This window comes from Cottoperca gobio, chromosome 7 (genome assembly GCF_900634415.1).
Source record: "Cottoperca gobio chromosome 7, fCotGob3.1, whole genome shotgun sequence".
In the NCBI taxonomy this organism is placed as follows: domain Eukaryota; kingdom Metazoa; phylum Chordata; class Actinopteri; order Perciformes; family Bovichtidae; genus Cottoperca; species Cottoperca gobio.
The window spans coordinates 18827288-18852336 of NC_041361.1; the positions used below are offsets into that span (position 1 = coordinate 18827288).

The 25049-nt window shown below is 40.2% G+C and overlaps 3 protein-coding genes across 6 annotated transcripts; 2 read left to right on the forward strand and 1 right to left on the reverse strand.

The window, feature by feature from the left end:
• Positions 1–1538: 1538 nt before the first annotated feature.
• Positions 1539–5373, reverse strand: LOC115011056 (twist-related protein-like). Of its 3 annotated transcripts, XR_003832556.1 has the most exons (3): positions 4342–5373; positions 3198–3971; positions 1539–2107 (listed from the first exon to the last, which is right to left on the reverse strand). XR_003832556.1 is itself a non-coding variant. In XM_029435991.1 (2 exons), exon 1 carries the CDS (start codon positions 4989–4991, stop codon positions 4359–4361), a length of 633 nt encoding a protein of 210 aa, XP_029291851.1. In that variant the 5' UTR covers positions 4992–5373; the 3' UTR covers positions 1539–2107; positions 4342–4358. The 3 variants fall into 3 exon arrangements, 1 of the variants encoding a protein (XP_029291851.1); XR_003832555.1 differs by having other exon boundaries at positions 3198–5373; XM_029435991.1 differs by lacking the exon at positions 3198–3971.
• A 7687-nt stretch (positions 5374–13060) lies between these two features.
• LOC115011442 (E3 ubiquitin-protein ligase Itchy-like) lies at positions 13061–14292 on the forward strand. Of its 2 annotated transcripts, XM_029436665.1 has the most exons (3): positions 13305–13461; positions 13621–13741; positions 14251–14292. In XM_029436665.1, exons 1-3 carry the CDS (start codon positions 13352–13354, stop codon positions 14290–14292), a joined length of 273 nt encoding a protein of 90 aa, XP_029292525.1. In that variant the 5' UTR covers positions 13305–13351. The 2 variants fall into 2 exon arrangements, with proteins under 2 accessions (XP_029292523.1, XP_029292525.1); XM_029436663.1 differs by lacking the exon at positions 14251–14292 and having other exon boundaries at positions 13061–13461; positions 13621–13809.
• Positions 14293–18338: 4046 nt separating this feature from the next.
• LOC115011441 (E3 ubiquitin/ISG15 ligase TRIM25) lies at positions 18339–24926 on the forward strand. The gene is given in 5 exon segments (XM_029436662.1): positions 18339–19089; positions 20364–20503; positions 22774–22924; positions 22926–22942; positions 23741–24926. Coding segments are annotated over 5 exon segments (1635 nt in total). The 5' UTR covers positions 18339–18471; the 3' UTR covers positions 24450–24926.
• Positions 24927–25049: the final 123 nt, after the last annotated feature.

Genomic DNA, 25049 nt, shown 5'->3' on the forward strand with positions numbered 1-25049 from the left:
TAACAGTAACTCCTGAGGTGGGTCGTAGTGTCTTGAAAAGCAAACAAACATGAACGCTTTACCTGAGCCATTATTCAAGGCAATTAAACCAAATGTGCTTTATCGTCAATGCAGTGGTGTTTTTTTTTGGTTTTTTTAAAGTAACATGGCAAACATCAGACAACCATCATAAATATTTAAAACAATTATATTGTGTGAAAGAGGCAGAAAGAAAACTGGATTGCACTGTAACAGTATTATGAAACTTATCAGGCAAGGAATTGTTTCATTGAAAGTTTAATCGGATACAATACGAGTTTAGCAAAGAACCTTCACCTTCCCTATAAAACAGCAGGGGTGCTAAAGCTGATAGAAATCACAACATGGTTACCAGTGACTTAGAGCAGGGTATTTTTTAACAACGCCTCATCACGGTCCACCCACACAGGTGTTCTCACTTACTCTGCTTGGTTAGCCCTCTCCTGAGGACTGTACACACTGTTAGATTGACACCTCTCTCGCTCGGCTGTTAGCTTTGTTGCACTTGTGTATTCGGGGGTTCATTTACGTTTGAATCTTTCTTATTTGTACATCTTTGACGTCACATCATTTCCATCACAACTTCGCCCGACTTCAACCTGAGCCGAGTTCAGATCAACTGGAAACCCTCCTGTGTGTGAGCAGAGCGATCAACTGGCTGCACCAGTGTCTCTGCATGTTTTTGCTCATTTACTGAAAATACTGCACATTACGACAAACACTTTTTCAAAGCATGCTGTAGAAGAATAGAGCGTCAGTCAAAATCAATGTAACGTTACAGCTAACGAAACTAATGGTAATAATACCATATATAATAATAATCATATTTAACCTTATTAATGTTAAAATATACCTTAACCTTTTATGTAAACAAATAGCAAATTAGAATCTGTGAGACTCTATCTTAGACTGCTAATAATTTGTCAGTTTGACAATTTCCCAGTGTCAATTGAAAAATCTAAAGAGTATTGTGGTCCCCATGAGGTCTCATAATAGTTGTGTCGCTATCAGTTTGGCTTTATCTGCATTTCTTTTTCATCATTTGACATCATGAAATATGGCTAGCAGTTTATACCGACCCTGATCAATGTAGTTATGCCGTACTGTAGGTGTGTTCCTGTGGGTTAACATTGTGTGAAAGCTTTAATGATCTAACTCTTGCTAAAGTATCAGGATACGCAACAGTAAACCTGGCTGCAGGCCACTGTAGCATAACTGAAAAGATCAAGCTACAACTAAGACTTTGGGCCCAAACAGGCTATAAATATTCCCAGAGCCCTTAATTGCACATTAACATGTTCTTTTTGGAGGAATTAACTGTTCCTGACTGACCAGGCAAAGGCACACAGACCTCATTAAAAAAAAAAAGACCGGGGGAAGGAGGAAGGAAGGGAAAACAAGAGAGGCAGTTTAACAAGAGAGACAGGAGACAAAGAGGGTGTGGCGCCAGTATAAATCTCTGCACCGTTCATCATCCACTTTTACCAAAACAACAAGAATCTCATGAATAGTTTGAAGACAGTTTTATTTTTCAGACAAATAATGATTCATGTGCTGCATGTATCACGACATCTAATTCTCCAGAGATGTCTTTCTGCTTGTGATATTATAATACTGTATCAGTGTCACCGCACTGAATATACTTCAAGTAAATGCTCCTGAAAACTCTGTCTGTAAACTGGGGTACAAGAGATGAACAAACTAATCACTTTCTTAGATTAAAGTATTGCTTCAACTGCAGTGACATATATTATATAAGTTTCCTTTTGATAATATCCAGAGAAAAAAAGTTTGAAACACAACAAATAAACAGAAATACTCGTCCAGCTATTGTCCATTTCTGTATTTACGGTATTCTCAATGAATGCCAGCTCTTTGTTGGTTTAGTTGATCCAGAAATGTCCTCTTTCCCCATGTCTGTCTGCATCCTGATGAAGGTGCCTTTTAATATTCTGGGACAGTCCTTTTCTCCAAAAAATGAGGTAACTAAAAAGTTCCATTTGCATCAAAGTCCATATGATTAGAGTGGCAGTGATGCTAGCGGGGAACAGAGGCGTACAGCGAAGATCACAGTCACTTTATTCAGCAGCTGGAAAGACAAAAAGGCAGACACGTTACTGCGGTAACCACAGTGAGTTTGTAAACTGCTTATTGGACACATATAACATACTGATGATTGGATGTTGGACAGTATTCCAAATAACTGTTCCTAAATAACAAGGACGTCAATGTGGCACTGACCATCTACAAGATTACATTATTACATTACAGGTCAAGATGTCGTGTTATATTTCTCAGGTGCCACGAGAGGAAGAAAACATCAGAAAAATAATAGAAATACAAGTCACATTTTTGATTCTTAACAAGGTAGAATTGAGAATGCATCTTAGTAATACAAAGTGATGCATGTGATTACACTGAGGTGATAAATATGGGGCGTTAGCAAATGCACTTTGGGTCATAATTTGTCAGTTTTCCCGTCATCAAAATACAAATAAAAATAAGTTCTGATACCAATAAGTAGCCTTCATACTTACTCAATAATTACACAGATGCTGGTTTAAATTAATGTGCCCTCAAATAATCATGTCCCTGATTTTTAGCCACTCTCATTTTATATATAAAAAAAATTCACAGAGGTGGCTTTTCTCTTTTGGCCCAAAACTGAATTCTTCTTAAATGTCAAGTGTCTTCTAACATGTCAGTGAAGGTTAGTCCTCTGAGACCACACTGTGCTGACTGTGAGGTAAAAGACTGAGTCTACACAGGAGCTGGAAACATTAGCTACCTCCCTGGGACATTCTAATGATAGGTTGCTGGGCTTCATGCATATTGGCAATGAAGGAAGAAGTGGTTTGTCATGGATATGTATCAAATACAAACAGCATGTAAACCCCCATTTCTTTGGAGTTTGGTTGTTTACAATAAATGAAAACATAGCAGGTGATGTTCATTTGTTTGGTATTAGTCCTCTTTCATGTAAGACAAAAGAAAAATCTTGTTTGTGTTGCTTTATAGCACGTATATAATTAGTCAATTGCGGATGTTGAGTTTTAAAGAAAATTGTTCTTTTTCAAAGCGAAGACATTGAGAATGTGTGTGTTTTTGTGCAGGGGTGCGTGCACACGGCTACACCTATGCATGTGTGCACATTATTGTGTGTATAAATCAGCTCTCACCTCCTCCATCACTTCCAGTGGTTTATGGGAGCCCAGCAGGGAGCCACATCAGCCTCCCCTTTGATGGTGACACACAAGATTCATGGCTTTTTCGAGACCGTTTGTTTTCATTACGCCTCCTCGTCAGCTCGCTGTAGCTGCATCACTGTTTCGTGCAGCGCAAGCACATTTGTGCCAAAATGAGAGGAAAGAATTCAAGAGGAGAGTTTTTTTTGGCACTAGAAGAAACAAAGGGGCTTGGTTTGGGTATAAAGACGAGAAACTTAAGTTAGGACGACGGCTGCCCCGCCCATGTCTACTTTTTCCACTGTCGCTTGGGTTCAGAGGTGGTCAGGGATTCATGATATGTCAGAATCTTTGAAAAGTACCAGTTGAAAGGGCACGGAAAAGTCAAAGGTCCAACATTTTTTGGAATATCCAATGTTGTCTTTCCAGTTCTTACTTTCTTCTAATCCCTCTTCTGCATTCTCTAGATGCTAGATGCTCTTTATACACAACTTTACACACTTGCTAGCCCAAGGCAGAAATAAAGTTCAAATTTGGCTCAAAGTATGCATACCTATGAAGATGACGATAGTAATGATGATAAAATCAAGGGTGAAGATGAAAGCCGAGGGGTCAGAGGGCTGTAGCAGAATGAGCAGTGCTGTCATGTGGAGGCAACATTTAGAACGATGCGTCCTTAAACATCAGGTTGCTGAATTGAATGAATGTTGAATGATGTCCGAATGTTTGTTTTTTTGATCTTTCACCTGTCCTGTCCTCCATTGTGATCTATGTAAACAGTCAAACGTTGAGAAAAAATCTTTAAAAAGCTTGGAATCCTACACTGAGCACAATGTCCCTGTTGGGATACTTTTCTTGAATGCTAGCATTGGCACACTTGAGCAGTAATAGCTGCTTTTGGCAAGCAAAACAATAGAATTACAAAAATCCATCTGGTATGTAGCTTGACAACAATAGTGGCTTAAAAATCTGCTCACACATCATTGAAGCAAACAGATGATCTAAATTGAGGTGCTATATAGTCCACTGATGAGCAGACACAGTTCAGACGTCTCCTCAGCCGTCTGTGTCAAGTAAGAATATTTCCCTGTCATGTGGAATTCATCATACGTTATATGGCAACAGTCAAAAGACAAACCTTGCCGTCAGGCAGGGCTAGTGACCAGCAGACATGGTCGACCAGGCCCCCTCCATCCTCCAGACAGAGAACGCGTAGCTCAGTCTCTCGTGGGCCAGGTAGTTACATCCAGCCAGCTTGGTGTCCATCTCGTCATTCTCCAGAACCTGGTATAGAAAGTCAATGTAGCGCGACGCCAATTTAAGGGTCTGGATCTTGCTCAGTTTGTCGGAGGGGAGCGTTGGGATTATTTTACGCAACGAGGAAAAGGCGTCGTTCAGAGATTGTGTCCGCTGGCGCTCTCGGATGTTGGCAATCACCCTCTGACCATGTGGGTCCTCAAGATCTCCAGGACTCTGGCCAGGAGAAAGGGACGGGCCTGAGGAAGGGGGCCGATGTTGAGGACTCCTCTTGACTCTTTTGGGTCTGGTCAGGGTGTAGATCTGGATGTCCTCCCCTGGTTTGACCTTGCCATCATGTGCTGATGTAGTGGGAGTAACTGTTGTAAGTTGATCCTCCGTATGTGAACCCGTCTGCCGTTTACGCCCGGTGACCCCAGGTGTTGCTACGACAACAGGGCAGGCGTTAGAAGGTGGTCTTCCTGTGTTTTCCTCGCTGGAAACCACCCCTCCCTCAGGGTGGTCATCATTAGACTGCTCCTCCTCTCTCATGCTTGGCCACGTTTTTTTTCTTCTGTCTTCTCTTGCTTTTACGTGACTCTCTATCCTTCACTCCTCTGAATATCTCCAGTGCTTCTCTCTTGCCTTCAATATATCTCCTCCGCTTCTCTCGCAGTTTTCCTCCGTTCTGTTTGTCTTCAGGGAACTCCCTCAGTTACGTTGCGTTTGTCCGGCCTTCTGCTGTGTTGTTTTTCTTCTTCTCCAAAAGTTATCAGCTTTACACTTTGTCACATCTGACCATGCCAAAAGAATGGGTAATAATCAGCACTCAGCTTTGGATTTCCACATTGCTTCTTCATCCACACATGTGGAAAACGTGCCAGTGATATCTTCCCAGTCTCTGTGAGTGTACACTGCATCAGCAAATCCGACTGTTTTCATGTCCCGCTCCTTTGGCTGCATGTGAGACAACAGCAACCTGAATCTGACTTTTTAAAGGGAGGGAACCATGAAACTTTCAGCTTCCCACCCATCTGAGTCACTGATTGGTCCAGAGAACTTTTTTTGGACAGCTGAGCTTAAGACAACAGGAAGAATGAAACTTAAGCGATTGGTTGGATCAAAGGGACGAGGCGGAGACAAAGGTGTGTCATGCAGCCAACCAAATCGAACCCTTGTGACGTTCGCTTCTTGTCATAGAAGTTGCCCAAGTTTATAGGTTCCAGATTTCCTCCAAAGCAAGCCGCTACCATCCCCCCTCTCGCTGCCTGGCTCTCCGTCCCCCCCTGCCTCCACTCTCCACAACTCAGCACCATCATCGGTTGCTTTCAATATAGTTCGGAGAAAAGAGGGGAAAAAACAGTAAAAGAAGCTCCACAAATGTTTTTGTTTCTGGGTTGAAAGTCACATGGTACTTATGTCTGCTATAGTGAAATGTGATGAGTCTTTAACACATACCATTCCAGGCAGATGTTGTAATGGTGAGAAACTGAGAACATCATTCTTTAATTGTTGATTTTCTGTATGCAATACAATAGTACAACCTTTTACAGTATCACACCATAAACTATGGTCTCCAATCAGACATCATCATTAGGCAAATAACCATTTTTGGAGTTCCATGACTACAAAATAAACATCTCTTTAATAAATGATTGGAAAATGAACTAATGAAATCCCACCTTGTTGTTTGTGAAACAACAGAGGCAGTGTGTTTTATTTCACTGCCAGTAACTTGGCCGTTGTTTTTCATCACAGACCTGGAGGGAGGAAAGAGCTGGCATTCAGTCAGCACTGCAGCACTGAGGGTTAATCTCAGCATTAAGGAAAGAATGAGTTCTGTGGATCAGTGGGAGGCCTGCTTCCCTGAGCTACATCTAGAACAAGCCTCAGTCTAGGTCCAACGTGGACCTCTGGGTGAGCCTCCCGCATGGCCCACAGCCACACACACAATAAAGTGTTCTATTGTTACCGTTTTGCCTCTCAGAGACAAGATGCTTCCCTCTGATGAAAACACTTGAGTGAAAATGTTTTACAGAACTGGAAAATCTCAAAGTCTCTCCTCTGAGTTAACTCAAAGATGGCTCAAGTCCACAAGAAAAAGAGAAACCTCTATTGTCTGACCACAGATTATACCGTTTATCTTCTGCACACAAGGCGCAAGCAACCATGTGAATAGATTATAATGCGTTCTGATCCTACTTGTAGCTGTAGCAGGCCCCTTCAAACCCATATCTATAGAACTGAGTAACACTGATAACAGCCATTTAATCATGTGATATCATTCGCAGCAGGTGGTATGCTGCTATTCTATCATGGGGTAGTATTTCTCATCAGTCTTTATGCTTTTTACAAATTTGCAGATCTCACATTCAGAAACACTGGATTCAAAAAGATAATGTGGCTTCCATGGGGTTTTCTGTGTGGTTAGTTAAAGAGAGGGTGATGACCGAAAGAGAGGTCAGCATTTGATTATATAAAGATATCTGCATTTGCCAATGAATTTGAACTTTGTGATACTTGGTAGTAGATGTGCAAGTCTGCATGGAGAGTAAAGAAATAAGGAAAAAGCCAAAATGTCTTTTGGCTCTAAATCCCCATTGTAAAGATGAATGCTTGAAATGAACAATAACTAACTGAATCTTGCTCGGGGAATGATGGCAGTTAAGTTGACATACAGTTCTATCGCCTTGCCTCCTCCAAGAGCTCACCCTGTGTGCTTGTGTTTCGCTGATGTATTCTAAGACTGTTGACAAAACTACAGTAGGAACAGTGTTCTTTCTGTTTATCACATCCTCCGGTCATGAAGATATCAGGTGCTCCCAGAAATTATCCTCTTGTTGTTGTTCTTGGTAGTATGGCTCAGCGGTTAACGTTGCTGGATGTATGTAACATCTGTTGACCTGGACAATGGCAGGTCAGGGCAGTGAACATGTCATACCGCTTGCACAGCAAAGAAGAGGGCAGCTGAATTTAATTACTCAACTTGAAACACAATGTTGAAAACATACAAACATACCTTTTGAAAATGAAACCTGGTTATCTCTCTCCCTCTCTTGTCATAAATACCAATATGTGGCTGAGTAATGTATGAAGTTGAGATTGAGAAGAAATGGGGTTTCCTCTCATATTATGATAGATATAAGCAATGCAGTCCTACTGGTGTGTGGGCGTGGCACTGGGGCTGCCCATTGCTCCCAAAGAGCTGCTAGCAGTCGTGCCAAGAGACTTTGCAATGCGATGTAAATATGAATGTAAAAGATGTAGGATTTAAAATATTTTTAAAATGTGGCTTCGCAGGTGTTTTATGAAGAGGGAAATGTATTCACCACGTTTGGTAGACCACAAGGATACATGTGTTTTGGTGCAAAAGCTCCACATGTGGACAACAGGTCTGCGAAATAAGCTCAAAACACTGCATCCGCCATATTATTCATTGGAAAGGTTGTTTATGGTGAACATGTTATCAAGGAGTTGTGCAGCAACAGAGCAAGATGAACGTTGATTTTCCATGTCCCTGGCCTGACTACGGGTCCTGTCTTCACTCTTCTTTAATCTCCGTTTTATGTGTGACTTAGCTGTTAGATGCTCAACTATGTTCCCCACCACATGGGTCTGCTGTTTTGTGTTGCACTAGTAATGTGCAATGTGTTTACAAGAGCCTATTCACAGAAAACAGCTGGCTGGAAATAGGGTTGATGAGAGGGAAGTTGCAGGAATGAAAGAGACAACAATATGCTAAAAATGGCTAAAGACAAGGTTTCTTTCACATTTCACATCGTCATTTGATCCAATATTATTCTAAAAAAGATTATGTAGTGCAGTTCAAACTATTTTGAAAATCTTAGGTTTGAGTAACAGTTTCTCAAACTATGACAAAACTATGCATGCGGTCACACAATGATGAAATTAATATAAACACAATCAGCCTGGTGTTGAATGACTAGAAATATTTACCTCAGAAAGCCTGAGTTAAAGTAACAATCCTGCTCTCATGCAATGCTTTGAGTAGTTGTGGAAATTAGTATCCATAAATACTCCTGAGCAGACTGCTGCCAAACTCTGTGATTCCTTTTCATCTTCTTTTCTTTAACCATCATCAGACCGTGCGTCCTCTCTGTGGACAATGGGACACCTGTGATGGATCACAACTATTTACATATCACAGCTCCCTTGAAACTGTTCCTTGCTTGTTAAAAAATAAATACCTCCGAGCTAGAGGAGTATGTGATGGAAAATGGATATCAGGTCTTGATATAAACACACATATATTGGGTCAGGGAAAAGGGGAGGGGCGGGCCACGCTCACAATGCTTCGTCTTGTCTGGGAAGGCCCCCCGGAGGCTGACTCATTTAGAAAAAAGGGAAAGAACACCGGACCCTGTCTGTTTGAACTGCATGCTCAAATGAGGACTTAGCATAAATATTTCCACCAAGAGAAATGGGAGAATGTTATCACATGTGGAGCTTATATATACACACACATGGCACACACACATGCTTGAAAATTCATTGGTTTACACTGTGGCATGCATTTACACAGACGCACAAATAAAAGAGGATCCACTATATAAACACATCGGTTAAAGGACATTAGGTACAGTACAATGCAACATTTAGTTTGTCTTTTTATAAGTGCAACTCATTTTCCTTCCGAATTGTCCTCCATTTGAAAAGTTGTGGTAGATTTGGTTTATTTCAAATCCACAATCTACCCACATATTGCCGTGTTCGTATTTGTTGCAGGGATTGGATAGTTAGTGTACGTATACAGTATTTTTTTCCAAAGGGGAAAGAATATTGTACATTTTCCTACTGTCTTGTTTTGTGTTACAATTACATAGAATATGTGGTCTAAACACTGTAGGCATTCACTGGTTCTAATGGTTCATTCAACCCTTTAGTTCCCCTCAGCTCCACGTTTTAGCTTCTTTCAGCTCATTGTTTTATTGTTTTTAACCTACTATAACATGCCTAGCACCAAACAGGAGACACAGTTTGCAACTTACTGGTGAGCTAAAAGCTAATTGGAGAGTGACAATTGTAAAAATAAATTAGATGAAACATGACTCCAATTGAATGCTGATGTTGCCCCGTGTCCGCTGGATCCCCAACTGTGGTACACATACCACTAGTGCTATGCGAGCGTCGCCTGGTGGGACGCATTTTTTTTTTTTTATTACACACAGCAGTTATTTTTAACATTTATACATTACATACATACATACATTACAATGATGTAAAAAATAGTTGTTGGTCATTTAAATATTTTAAAAATAAAATTTGGGTGGACATGACGTGATGTCTAACATAGCATGAGCTAGTAATGTTAGTGTTAGCTAAACGCAGTCAGTTTCAGAGTCCACAGCTGTTGATTAGTGATTGAGAGATGAAGCTTCATGAAGCATTGAAGCTTTCAATCCAGTTGGTTTGCTCATGGGACGAAGCTTCATGGTGCTTCATTTGCTCTACTGCGCCATCAAGTGGACAATAAATGTAAAAGTGATTATAATGGCATGGCTTAGGTGTGTGAAGCACTGAACCACTTCAGCCAATTGTTTCGAAAATGGGTTCATTACTCGAAGCTTCTGGCAAAGTGCAAGGCTGCAGTGGATTTAAAGTATCTTTGCCCTGAAAATTATTTGACGCACACATAAGATTGATTATAATGTTCTATTTAAAAATAAAGATTGATGTTATTATGTGTTATTGAGAAGAGAGTGCCCGGACAAAAATGTGGGCTTTTTACGCCTTCAATGATAGTGCAGTTTAAGATTAGACAGAGAGAAAGGGAATGACATGCAGCAAATAGCAGCAGGTCTGTTTCGAATCTCTGGTCGCTGCGGCAAGCATTTGAATGTGGGTCACCAGGGATGTGTAATGTACACGTTGGATGTACATTATTCTTTCAACAGATTTAGATTTGGTTTCTTTACTTGCTCACAAGGAAGATGATGCTGGCGTGCATAACAATTGTTTCGCTAGTTGGCTGGCTCCATAATGATCCAATACAAACGCAATACCAACAACTCAACAGCAACAATGCATACTACGACAACAACCCACACATTCGCGGTTATATAAAGTGTTGATTATGAGGGGGCTCAATTGCGGTTCGCTCCCCCGTATATTTCGAATCGCACGCCAAACCCGCGAACCTGTTCCTGAATCAGTCACGTGGTACGGCAGGTTCGCGAGGCTTCGAACGTCATCGACACAAGCCTCGATACGCGCTTCACAAAGATCTTCCTCGATTACTCGACACACGCTTCGAAGCCTCGACACGAAAGGACACATCACTACTGTTGATTAAAGCAGAATGAGAATTAAGAAATGGCTACAAGGTCCATAAAAACAGCCGAGAGGCGAAGTGACAACACTGGCCCTGACGCTTCAGACTCAGACACACCTTTCAATGCTGGAGGAGAATCGGCAGTTGAACCTCGAGGGCGCCACTTTTAACAAGAAAATGAACAGATGCCATCAGGCTAGCTACATAAATCTGGGATTTACTGTTACAGGGCTAGAGGAACAGTAAAAGCTGTACATAGGTGAGGTGGCTCGTTCATTGTTACAATATTGGTATCGGCATTGGGAAGTGATACTTGGGAAATTTGGTTTGGTACAAAGTGGTACATGGTCTGAAAAACAAACAAACAGATAATTATCACCTAACTCCCTGGAGAGTTTTATTGTTCAATTAGCTGATTGTTTTGGTTTTATGACCCCTGATTTACTTCACTCTCATCACACTTTTTCAGCTGTAGCTGTAGGTAGTCATCTTCAGCAGAAAGGTGAATCAACTGTACGCTGCCTGTTCAGCACTAAACAGCAGTCAGATAAAGTTGATGACTGTAGCCAAGTGAACATTGTGAAGCTTTTAGCAGGATTATGGCTAGAAAGTCTTATGGAAATATGATGTGACATTTTCATTGTAATTGAAGCGACTCATAACATTGCACCTTTAACTTTGACCCTCTTGCTCTTAGAGCCTCTGCGCAAAGGATTGAGAGTTAGACTAGCCAGTAAATGCAACCAGCTGCAGTAACACGTCCTGGTATTTTTGGCATACTGAATTTGACATACTATGAATTGAGACTTACTTTTCTGCCAGTGTGGGTATTGGAATGTACCTATTTATGACTGGCAAGATAGATGTTTGTTATTTTAAAAAGGTCTCAAACATTTCGATGACTGTTTGAAGATGGTTGAATAGGAAACAAAGACGAAATTAGTATCGACCAAGGAGGACAAATGTTTTGAATTTTGAAAATGTATCTTAATTGTCAGACCTTTTAAAGCTTGCCTAAAAGTGAAGGTAGTCCTGTGAAGTTTAGGCTACCTGACGAACGAAGCAAATACAGTAGATAATCATTCTTGTCTTCCAAAGGACGTCATTTGTGTAAATAAATAAAAATGGGACCTACATGTTGCATTTGATGGAACGCCATGGATGGTGGGTTGGCAAGATGATCAATGCACAGTTTCAATCAATTACAATTTAGCTGTCCAATTTCAAAAACTTCAAACAATCATTCTATTTAGCGGAAAGGCCAAAAGGATCACAGGGTTCCTGGGACAGCGTCTGGTGCAGAACACCAAGAAAATGGGTTTCCATCAATGTTGTCCATGTGATAAATGAATATAAAGTATCCATTTTATCTTTATATTTCCTGTTAATGATCATTTATTTAATATCGTTACACAAACACACCTTTCTAGATATTTCGATATCTGTCAGCAATGAAAAATGGTAAACCACTAAGTTTTGGGACAGGTCAGTGAACTACATTTCACAGTCTTTTACAACTATGGTCCTAATAATAATAATAATAATAATAATAATAATAATAACAACAACAACAACAACAACCACCTTACACTTACCAAGTTCACCCTACCTCAGATTGATAATAATAATAATAATAAGCTTTATTTGTATAGCACTGTCACGTGTGCAACAAGGGAAGGACCCAAACGCAGGACACAAACTTGGAGCAATAGGTAGGCGGTTTATTGAAGGGGTTTCCAGGGAAAGGGGACGGAGAACATCCGGCTCGTGGAGGCAGAGGGTGAAGTGGGTAGCAGGCAGGTGGGTGGACAGGAAGCCAGGGATCCTGTAGCACAAAAACCAGTAAGAGTAAATACAAAGAAAACACACGCAAATGTACTTGAATCCACAATTCAAGCAGCCAGAGGCGCAGACTACCACTGTAGCTGAGTAGACGATCTAGCCGACGAGTGGCTGAAGACTGGGGTTGATATACTGCTGGGTTGATGAGTAAATGGATGGCAGGAGTGAGGCTTGGAGCAGGTGAGTTGGCTGAACTGCAATCAAGGGAGAGTGAGGGGGGCGACACACCCACAACACAGACACATACACAGAGAGAGAAACAAGCAGGCGACACAGGGAAAACACAAGGAATGACAGGAGGCGTGGCCGTGACAAGCACCTTTCATACAAGAATTGCAGCCCAATGTGCTTCACAGCAAAAACATAACAATTAGTACAAGATTAGACAGAATAAGAGCATTTACAGTACAATAATCAAGGTGTTGATGTAAATGAGTCTGAAGTACCATTGATAGAAGACTTTGGCCTGTCCAGATTCCAGTATGTTCTCCTTGGAAAGGTGCATAGACACAGAAAAATCAAACAGTATGGCAATGTAGGATTTTTAGAGAGCACTGAAGTTTTCATCGTTTAATTAATTAATTAAGTTTGATTCACTATCCAGGTCCTGAGTTTGGCTGCCGCTCTGCTACAGCACTTCTAATTTCTGCAACTTGTTAAGCTTTGATGGCCATGCTGCGAGGAGGATGTTGTGTGATTGGATGAGGTACAGTGTTGTAGCAGCTGAGTGTCCGTGCTGCTCTTTAGGGATAACAACATCGAGGAGTGCGGGCTGGAGATGTTCTTCTCCGTCGACAAAGAGATCCTGGGGGAAATCTCCACCCATGAGCTGAAACCAGAAGGAGGAGACCTCCAGGTCACCGAGGAGAACAAGGAGGAGTACATCAGGTGGGTCATTGATCGCTCGGCCTTATTACTTCACTACATGATGCTTCACATAGTAGAATAAAAGTCAGCTTGGATTCACTTCAGGCCTATTAGCAGTGGTTTTGACTTTGAGGAGGTGGAGTGTTATATGTGTGTGTTCGCCTCTGTCTCCCCCCGCAGGCTGGTAGCAGAGTGGAGGATGTCCAGAGGAGTGGAAGAGCAGACTCAGGCTTTCTTTGAAGGCTTCAACGAGGTTCTCCCTCAGCAGTACCTGCAGTACTTTGATGCTAAAGAGCTGGAGGTACGGATGAACCTGAAACTCTTTTTATTGTGCTATGGGATGAGAGTCTGACATCTGGAATGCACATAGTGAGCTGTACATTTAATTAGTGTAGAAAGACAAGCTGATTTCATGGTAATCATTTTCTAGATAAATAAACTGAATCTTTTAATATTAATAACATGTCACAGATTACACATTGATAGAAGCGTATGAATTAGGTAGGTTGCGTCTTCCGTTTACAGTTATCTTAATATAATACATTCTTTGACATTAAAAATGTCCTTTACTTGAACTATCATTAACACAGTTGATGCTAAACTGTACTCACATGAAACCTCTACATGACGTAGAGCTTCACTTCTGTGACAAGGGAGACAGTTTCACCCTGAAAAGATTTAGACCTAGTATGCATGAGTACAAAGCGCATTACAGCATACACATTTATTTAAAATGAATATGTAATAATATTATACATTTGGTAGAATGTCTGCATAACTAAATCAACATTTTTGAATATTTTTTCTTAGGTTCGTCTCAGAAATCTAAGAATTCACCAACTTACGTTATAAGTAAGTGCTTCTAATATTTTCTCTCCCCGATTTAAATCAATGACGGTACGCTAAATAACAAACACCTCTCTCTGTAGTGCAATGCAGTTCAGCAGCACCACAAACTACAGCCTATAAAATTATCATCATTTAATCCTCATGAAGCTATGATTCATTGCTGGGATGTTGCATCAGGGCAGACTGGCAACTGAGTATGTACATACTGTATTTATAATATATATATATATATATATATATTATATGTATATATATGTATATAGTATATATATATATATATATATATGTATATATATATATATGTATATAGATGTATATGTATATATATGTATATGTGTATATATATGTATATTATATATCTATGTATATATATATGTATATTGTATATTATATGTATATATATGTATGTATGTATATATATATCTATTCTCTCTATATCTCTATCTCTCTCTCTCTCTCTCTATCTCTATCTATCTCTCTTTTTCTCTTTCTCTTCTCTATCTATCTCTATATATCTCTCTCTCTCTCTCTCTCTCTCTTGTTCTCTCTCTCTCTCTCTCTCTCTCTCTCTCTCTCTCTCTCTCTCTCTCTCTCTCTCTCTCTCTCTCTCTTTTTTTCTCTCTCTCTCTCTCTCTCTCTTTTTTCTCTCTCTCTCTCTCTCTCTCTTTTTTTCTCTCTCTCTCTCTCTCTCTCTCTCTCTCTCTCTCTCTCTCTCTCTCTCTCTCTCTCTCTGTTTTTTCTCTCTCTCTCTCTCTTTTTTTCTCTCTTCTCTCTTTCTCTCTCTCTTTTTTTTCTCTCTCTCTCTCTCTCTCTCTCTCTCTATATATATATATATATATATATATATGGATAGGCCTATATATGATTAAAGGTGTAAAAACTACAACAACATTCCTATTAGTTTGAATTGCTGCCATCTATCAGTCTCTCAATCTATCTCTCAAACTAATCTGTGTGATTACTAACGATGTGAGCACCGTAAATGAGATGCAAGTTCATCTCACAGATGAATATCTTAAAAAAAACTGTGTTAATGCAACCAACACTAGTTACTGCAAGGTGAGAATGTTTTTTTGTTTTTTGTGGTTGAACTGACCCTTTAAGTACACAAGGTGGAGCCAGAGATACGTGATGCCTGTGGACTCGATCCATCTTTTTCTGATTATATGGTTGACATGACACACAGCTGACATACAGCTGGATGTGCAGCTCTATGTTATGAGATGCTTTTTTACTTGACAATGCATGTAGTTGGTGGTGATGTCCTAGTGGTCTAGTGGTATGCCTTCCAAACAAAACACTAGACCAGTGTACCCCTGAGCAAGGTACTTAACCCTGAGTTGCTCCAGGGAGACTGTCCCTGTACTTAGTTCAATATAAGTTGCTCTGGATAAGAGCGCCTGCTAAATGACCTGTAATGTAATGTATAATGCATGGTATGACCCCTGATGCATAATATGATGATGGTGTGCATGGCGCCAGTGCATTTAGAACTCCACTTCTGCTCGTTAAACATGCAAACCCTAATCTAGGCACAGGGAAAGGGGCAATATGGTTGCATTTAGTATCTTAAAGGTACGCAACCAGGTACGCAACGCAGGTAGGCAACGCAGGTACGCAATGCAGGTACGCAACGCAGGTATGCAACCATTTCTGTATGTATGGACTGGTACATAAATAATAACTCTTACTAAAACTGGTAACTTCTAGTTAGTTGAGTTAAATGTATATTTAAATTATCTTTTGCTGCTGCTGCTTTTTGGGTTTCGAAGTGATTCTATACACGCGTTTACGGTAGCAACACTAAAGTGTACGCATCATGAGTGCAAAAGCAAATAAAGGCAAAGCCCCCATTAAATGTGTATGCCCCAGCTTTGATGAACACCTGGTTAGAAAGAAAGTGTAATTTAAAACAAATTTCCTGCATTTCTACACCAACTAACCTGATGCATTAAGTCAAGAAACAGCCGCATGCTTTCTGTTAATAACAATTCTGTCAATATCACATAGTGATATTTATTTTTCGGTAAAACAGCGCCCCCGCCAGTGCATCAGTAACAGATCAGGTAGAGATTGGTACTGCAACACGGGTGAGGTCAAGAGGCTTTCAAACCAACGATATTAAATTCAGATGTAGTTCTGTAAGAAGTTTATGAGGGAAAAGCTGCTAAACAATCAGGAAGATGCCACAGTAACTGTAGAAAGCGTTGTATTGTGTCAAAGTGGTCTTAGTGAAAATAATGTCACTTTTGCTTATCCTGTCGTTATAGTATGATGATAATTGTTTCAGTGAATTGCTAATAAATCAATTTTGAATCCAATATTCTTTATTAAGTAATGGATAGATTCTAATAAGTGTTGTATTATCCCTTTTTAAGTCCAAACAGACATCACTGAATGAACTGTTTCTAAGTTAAGGAAAGCATACCTGACTCAAGGTTCACTTACATGCCTTCACTTATTTTCTGGAGCTGTCAACCAGAACTACAGGAAAGTAGCACTTTCCATAACTAGGCCAATACAGACCCAAAAGTGCTCCGAATCATAGAAAGCTGGCCCATCTGAAGTTTCATGCTAATTTAGCAAAACTCAATCTGCTGATGACGACCAAGTGAGACAGCCAAAAGCTCCAGAACAAGCAAGTAAGTAGACCTTGCTGTTTCCGTGGTCCAGAATGTACAGCAGCTCTATTTATATTTTGAATATAAATGTGTTTTCGTTACATAGTTTTGTATGCTGGCTTTCTGTTTATTCCTGGGCTCTGTGCCCGCCAGCTGTCCTCACTGATGTCCTTGTGTCAAAGTCTCACACCAATGTTTGTTGTCTAAAACATTACTCACAGACTGTAATGGAAAGGTGGGAAGTGTCTCATCAACGAGACGTGCATTACATTAAATACTGTATGCACATGTATGACAAAGGGTGAATAAATAAACATTGTCTATCTATTTCAGGAACACAATTTCATTCTTCAATATATCACGAGGACCCTAGTTATGTTTTAGTTCTCCAGAATCTTTTTATTTTATTATTGTTCTCACCCGCTAACCCTCACCATGGAGTACCCGACGGTTTCCAACGGTAGCCTACCCAACCCGGTGGAGGACTCTGCACCTTCAAAACATAGATTAGACTTGAAAATTCCACAACCCAACCCTCAGCTCTCTAGGGAACATAAGAAACTGGCTGTTCTCCAACAGCAACACTGTTCATGTAACGTAAGTGGGTGTTTCTGCTTGTGCTCGCAGGTGGAAACGCTTATCACTTCCTTCAGAGTTGTGTTTTATTTAATCTACAGGGTGCAGTCACAAGACTTTACAGTTGAGGTATCAAGGTCACCTACCAAAAGTCAAGTGGGGAAAAAAGGGGAGACTGTTTTCTATAATTAGACAACGAGCAGTTTGAAGGTGGTGGCTCAAAACAACTGATAACTGCAGGTACTGCATCCTCGGTCCTCGTTTGACTGTGTAAATCAGCTAATATTATCAAGCATGATCATGAAAGACACATTTCCTCCACTGGATTTGTGATTCGAGAAAGGAGAACCCAACTTAAAATCAGGGAAAAAAATTAAAGCACTTTAAAGTGAGTGACAAGCCGGTGAGGATGCAAAAGTTGCAACCCTGTCTCCTACATAATGTAGGTTCCCTTACAACTAAACTGCATTCACGCTGGTTTCCAGGGATTTTATCCTATCCGCTGTTTTAAACATATGTTTAGGGGTGCTCCGGTAGCTCACCCAGTAGTGCAGGCGACCCATGTACCAAGGCTGTCGTATATCGTTCCCCTTCTCTCTCTCCCCTTACTCCTTACACTTAAATTACTTTACATGACTACTGTCACCTGATGCGTATGTTTTACCGTCAACAGCAGCCCCTATGGTGGTGTGAATTTCTGGAGCACACACAGGGCATTTTGGAAAGGAATGCTGTCCTGCACAAATTTGTGGAAACACCTCTTGCCATTCTTCATAATTGTTATGGGCTGCTGACTTCCTTGTTTGCTCTGTATACTGCCTCTATTACCTATTGTCATTGTAGACTCACGTGTCGCCCCACCAGGAGGGAAGAAGAAACGAGAGATAGTATCATGACAAACAGGTGGAGGTGAGGTTAGACGGGTTGGAGTGATAAGCATCAAGAGAAGAGAAATAATTAACAAGCAACGTACCAACCTCCAGTCATGTCTTTGTCCAAGCCAGAGGAGCAGCTAGCCTACGAGCTCAGCTGCCCTATCTGCCTTCAGCTCTTCTCCGATCCGATGGTTCTCCCCTGTGGTCACAACTACTGTTTAGACTGTATCTGCAAGACCGATGACAAGAAGGATAAAACACTTCCACGTTGCCCAGAGTGCCGCGAGGAGTATCAGGGAGTGGAATCCCTGCAGAAAAACTTCAAACTATGCGGCATCATCGAGGGTTACCGAGCCACCGCTCCACAGCTGGATAGGCAGTCTAAAGCGAAGGCTGAGAGGGTGGAGGTTTTCTGCAACTACTGCATAGATGAGCAGTCGCTGGCCATGAAGACCTGCCTGAAGTGTGAGGTGTCGCTGTGTTCCAGGCACCTTCAGAGACACCACGAGAAGGACTCGTTCAGGGCACACACTTTGGTGGAGCCCCTGGATGAGCTGGGGATGAAGACCTGCACCACCCACCGGCGACCCTTTGAGTACTTTTGTTCCAACGACATGACCTTGATGTGCAGCACGTGCCTTAAAGAGGGTCACCACCAGAACCACGATGTTCTCACCTTCAGTGTAGCCGAGGAAGAGATGAGACGAGCGCTGGAGAGCCGCAGCAAGGTAGTTCTGTCATTTACCAGACTTTTATTGCACAGACATTTTTTTCCTACGTGATATTGTAGCATCAATTTTGGAAACATGTAGAATATTGGGGGATTTTTTTGTCAGTGACTCTTTGAGTTAGTGCAGAGCAGGAAGTGTGACTGTAAGTGTAACTGAAAGTGTGAAAACGTTAAATGTATCTACAGGCAAGGCACACAATTTGACGGACATGAAGAACAACATTTCTAATCATAAACTAACAAGGATTAAATCAAACTTTAAGTTCCTGTTTTACCTTCCATTGGTAGGAAATGACATTAGGCCTTATACATGAATGTTTCTTGTTTGTATATTTTCTTGCACATAGCAATAAGAGTAAAATGAGGGTCTGTTCATACCCACCTGAGTATGTTGATGAATTGCGCTTGATCGTAAAATTAGATGTGCATGCCAGGCAATTTGCAATTGGCATATGGAAAATGCCTCAATAAACCCATATAAAAAGGGCAGCAGACTTAAGTGCCATGCGCAAACCACAATCAACTGCTTTTTCATCATCATTATTAATATTTCACAGCAAGAAACGCAAGCAGGCTTTTGTGTGCATTGGCTTTCCTGTGTTAAAAAAGAGGACCCAATAGCAGTACACACAACAGGCAGGTTGCAACCAAAAGGTGAGCTTTAATAAACAAAGCTGAGTACAACACACTGGTGTAAAACAAAACAGAGGGAGCAGGCTAAGGTAACAGGACAAACCAGGTTGGCACGAGGGAACACCAGGATCAACACAGAAGGAACATAGACAAACTGACAAGCAACAATGGGACACACAATTATTGATGAACAACTCCAAAGTTCTTACAATTGTTAAAATAAATCGCTACCAACCAGAGCACTTTACAAAGTGCACATTGTTGAGTAATGATGACGAGGTTTGACTTTATAACCATTGCTAAACAACAATGAGAACGTGACATTTGAAGTTTGAAAGAAGTTGCTGCAGTCTATCTGGCCCTTTGCCATTGTGCTTTGAGACTGCTGAACGATAAGAATGCTAAAACTGTCCGACTGACGAGAGCAGCGTAATGACTTCTGACAGGGTAAACTTGAGTTCTCAGTGACTTATTAATACTTGAAAACATCTGTGCTGAGAAAAAGTGCCAAGTCTCACATCAAAAAGTCAAGATGACTTTATGAAAATGACCTCATCTCTTTTTCACTTGCAATATGGAAAATAAATAAAAGAAAGGAAAGTGTGAAACACAGAGAATGTGTTACATGTGTGTTTGCAGGTGGTTTCTTTCAGGCTGCAGATAACAGAGAGTCTCCTTCAGAGGACAGCAGAGGAGCAGGGTGCCTCCGAAGCTGTTGGGGACAAACTGGTGAACAAGGCTGTCACTGTCATGGACAGTATGGCTGCACTCGTGGACAGGTAATATACTGCAGATGTGCTGGTATTGATATTGCCTTTTAAAAGTAACACGTGGTGTCCTAAATCAGATGTATTAACCCATTTTTTTTCTCCAAAAAGACTAAATTTTGTATGATAAGGAAAGATGCCTTTTGATTGGTTGAAGTCTATAACCAATAAAACCATAGTACTTATTTTAAAATATTTCATATATATAATTAGATTTTGCTGATTTTTCTGAGCTGACATGCTGTCTCTCTCGCACACATTTCATTGTACTGTTGACCCGCGTTAACTTGCATATGACAATTAAAACTTGAAACTTGAAACTTGAACTAAACCTGGTACGGACTTACTTTGGGCAAGTGTCTAACAGTACAACTCTGACATTTTTTAGATCACATGAAAAAAATCACACTTTTATTAATAGTCAAAGTCAGGAAGTCCTCCATATGAAATATTTTTCACATTGCGTATGTGTGCATATCTTTGATATTCAGCTCCAAATAATTGGTTGCCTATAGTTTCTGATATACAGCCATTTTCTTATCACACTATATTCTTTGGGCACATGGGACGATTGTTTTTCCTAAAAGATAATGAAATGTACAGAAAAACAGTACAAAAAAGTAATCCCTTGTGCCCAAAGACTAAACATAGTAAATTAAGGAAAACAGGTTGACCGGTTTTGAAAATCTCTTCAGATTTGAGCTTCGGCGAGCAGATCTTCCACCAAAGGAAATGTTGCGGGCACAAGAAGCAAGCGTCTCACTATGAGCAATTTTAGTCATGAAAACACAGCTTTCTGTTTGTTTTACTTCACATGAGAGTTTTGCCCGTGCTGTTTTCTCTCTCCTCGTCTCACTGGTTTGAAGTGGGCAGAGTTTAGTTGGACAAAGGTGTCACATAATTTCATGCACCATTCCGGATTTAGCAACATTTTAATCAGAATCTGATGACTGGCTGTGGGGTTGTGTGTTTATGTTTCTAGGCCACTGTTAATCAAATCGGATCAAACTACACCAACACAGTCCTGATGAAACAGATTAGCTAAGTTTTTGACCATTAAACTCTTTATAGATAATACCAAAGGATGCTTTTTCTGAACTTTAAACCCGATTGTTTCTCATTTAGGTATGAATATTTTATGTTTTATGATTTAAAACCATTTATTCAGTGGCTTTAAGAGTAAAGTGGACAGTAAATGTTTAACTTGCAACCCTTCGTCTTTATTTGTGGACAATAAGACTGATCTTATCTGCTTTTCATGTTGCTTATGTAACTGTGATATGACTGTGATGCTCTGTACTATATTGTCCACAAAATGATAACAATTATATCTTCTATCACATTGTATTACATTTTTATATATCGATAGCTATGACATTAATACCATGGCATATATGTCATGATCTTGGTTTTCTGTTTCCTGTTTTATTTTAAAATTTCACCCCCCCCCCCCTTGTGTCATGTCTTGTTTTACTTCCTGTTCTGGTGTTTGTCCCTCTCCCTGTGATTGTTGATTTGATCCTCCTGTGTCCATTCACCCTGCTCTTGTGTATTTCTCTTTCAGCTGTGTCTCGTTCACTCGTTTAGTGTCTGTGTGTATATATCCCTGTCTGTCCCAGTGTTCATGGTTGCTTTGTCATTCATGTTACACCCTTGTTACTGGATGTTTTCCATGTGCCTCCTAGTACCGCCTCGTGTCTTCCTGGTTTGTGTTTTCAGTTTTACTTTTTACCTTTTGTATTTTTATAGCCTGCGCCCTCTGTTTTTTTGCTTTTTACCTTTTGTACTTTCAGCTTTGTTTCATTAAAGCTTGCTTTTTGTTAAAACCCTCATCTGCTGTACTGCATTTGGGTCCTCTCTTAAACCACATCATAACAGTATTAGGGCCATGATGTTTTTTTTAATTGGATAAACTCTCTGATTTATAGTGGTACGTTTATGAGAAAAAACTCACAACAAAAAGACAATATTTTTCTAAGATTATAAACTATTATAAAGAAAAAGAAAAAAAACCTATGTACCTTTTAAAAAAAGATGGGTAAACTCTTACTTGCATTTAAATGGTTATTGAACTGTTTTTTTTTTTTTTTCACTGCTGTCCTTGCATATGAACCATACCACAAAACATACTGTTGAGAAAGACTCTGCAATGATTATACAAGCAAAAATAATAATAATAATAATAATAATAATAATAATTAGAGTAAATACAATTTCTAGCAGGAAAACAATTTTTGGTGACTGGAGCTCAAAGTTTTTTGATGTACTGGTGTTGTGTTCAGGTACAGGGAGCGCATGCGTTTGCTATTGGAGGAGGAAAGATACCTGCACAGAAGAAGCTGGCAGTTTGGACTGAGTGCACTCAAAGAGCAACAACAGCAGTTAGTGGAGGCCCAGCGAAGTGCATCCCAGGCCCTCAGTGAGACAGACACTATGCGTCTTCATACACAGGTACAACAGAAATGTATACTGCTTATACTCTAATGAATAAATGCAAAAAAATACCTAAAATCATATGAAAGCATTAGTTCCTAAAGTTACTGGAAAAGGTATTTTCACTGACAAATTGACAGCATACATAATTGTCTATTTACGTTATCCTATAGTAAATAAAGAAATGTACATGTATCCCACATGTACCACAAAACTTTGCTTTACAATGACTGAAGCCCTCCCCTGTGTTTATTACTTAAGCACATATAAAAAAAAAAAGGTTTTATCAGGTGTAGAACAGGTTTTACCAGAAACATTTTTAACATTCATCAACTTTGTTTTGTTTGTTGTTGTGATACTCGTTTTGGCTGAAGTGCATCACTACCAAGTTCTAAATTTGGTATTGCAACACAAACTAATTTGTACAAAATGAAAATCACACACCAAAACACTTCTTAAATCATAAACACAGGACATAAAACAATTTAGATCTGACTAATGGATCACCAGAATAATGTTTCACTCTTTTTCTGTAACAAACATAAAAATAATATAAAACATAAAAACGTGCCTAATGAGAGAACAGATGCCCTATTAAATATTCACACTTAAAATTTCAGGTCATTTAAAATATAAGTTAAGCAGATAAATCTACACACTATTGTAAGTATGTGCAAAATGTGTGTATTGACTGAGCTCTGTCCAATTTGTTGGATGTCATTCATGCAGCCTAAATGAATTGGGACATGTGTTGCAAAGTACCAAGGCAGAGCAAATGGTAACAATCCTCAACTGAGAAATTCTTCTGCTCTCCAGGTTCATGCTGATTGAAGATAAGATGAGAGAAGTTGTCACAGGCACCCTTCCTTCCATGATCCCCTTAAAGGTTCCGTTCAACACCAAGCGTCTCCAGGCAGGCCTCAAAACCCAAGACTTCCGCTCAGAAATGACCCCACTCCTGGATTCCCTCCATATTCTCCTGAACCCCCTGGACCTCACCTTCAACCTCTGCACTGCCCACCCCAGCCTGATGGTCTCCAATGATCTGCGCTCAGTCAAGTATAGCCCCACCAAGCTGCCATATTCAGAGCACCCAGAGCGTTTTACAAGCGCACCCCAGGTTCTGTGCAGCCAGGGGTTCTCGAGTGGTGAGCACATGTGGGTGGTAGAAGTGGGGGCCAACAGCATGTGGTCGCTGGGCGTGTGTTACAAGAGCATCCTTCGCCGTGGTGACCACAGTCGCTTAGGACACAACTCTGTTTCCTGGCGGCTGCAATGGAAAAACGGCAAGCTGACAGTGTGCCAGTCCTCCTGCAACGTGGCTCTGGGGGAAATGACCAATCATCCACTGAGGATTGAGGTAGCGCTGGACTATGAGGCGGGGACATTAATGTTCCACAGCACCAAAGGGCACAGGGAGCACCTTCACACCTTCAGGGCTGTGTTTAGGGAGCCGGTTTACCCAGCGTTCAGTATCCATTCAAACACACAAGAGTCCTGGATCACGCTGCAGTGTGGGATGTGAACACATCTTCTATTGTTTTACATTCCTAACATTGATTTGGGTGTTTAAATTGGCCTCCAACTCATTGTACTTTTGTATAAACTGCAAAACAATTTTAAAGTGCAAATTAGTTAGGAATTGTGCCAAAATGGTGCATTTGTGTAATTGTAGTGGAACAAATTACTTCCCCACTGCTTTATAATGCCATTCTTTTATACAAAACCCTGACCGCTTTACGGAACTGTAGCATTTTAATCACGGGATAATTTGTTTACAAAATGTCTTTTTAATTTTTTTTTTCGTGAATAGGGTGATTTTTGTGGAGTATATCGATGAATTGGAATTGTGGGATTTTTCTTTGTCATTTGTTTCCATTTGTCTGTTTATTGAAAGTTAATTTTGTGTGTTTTATTTTTATGTTCTTTATTTCCAGTAAACATTGTGTGTCAACACTGACCATATTTGTGTTTATGCTACAAATAAACTCTGGTAATAATGTGTATGTATATGACAGTTTGTATGGTATGGTATATGATAGACTCTTGAGAGTTCATTCATTCAAGGGTACTGAAATCAAATTTGGTCTATGAAATTAGGGTTGCCAGATTGGACTATAAAATA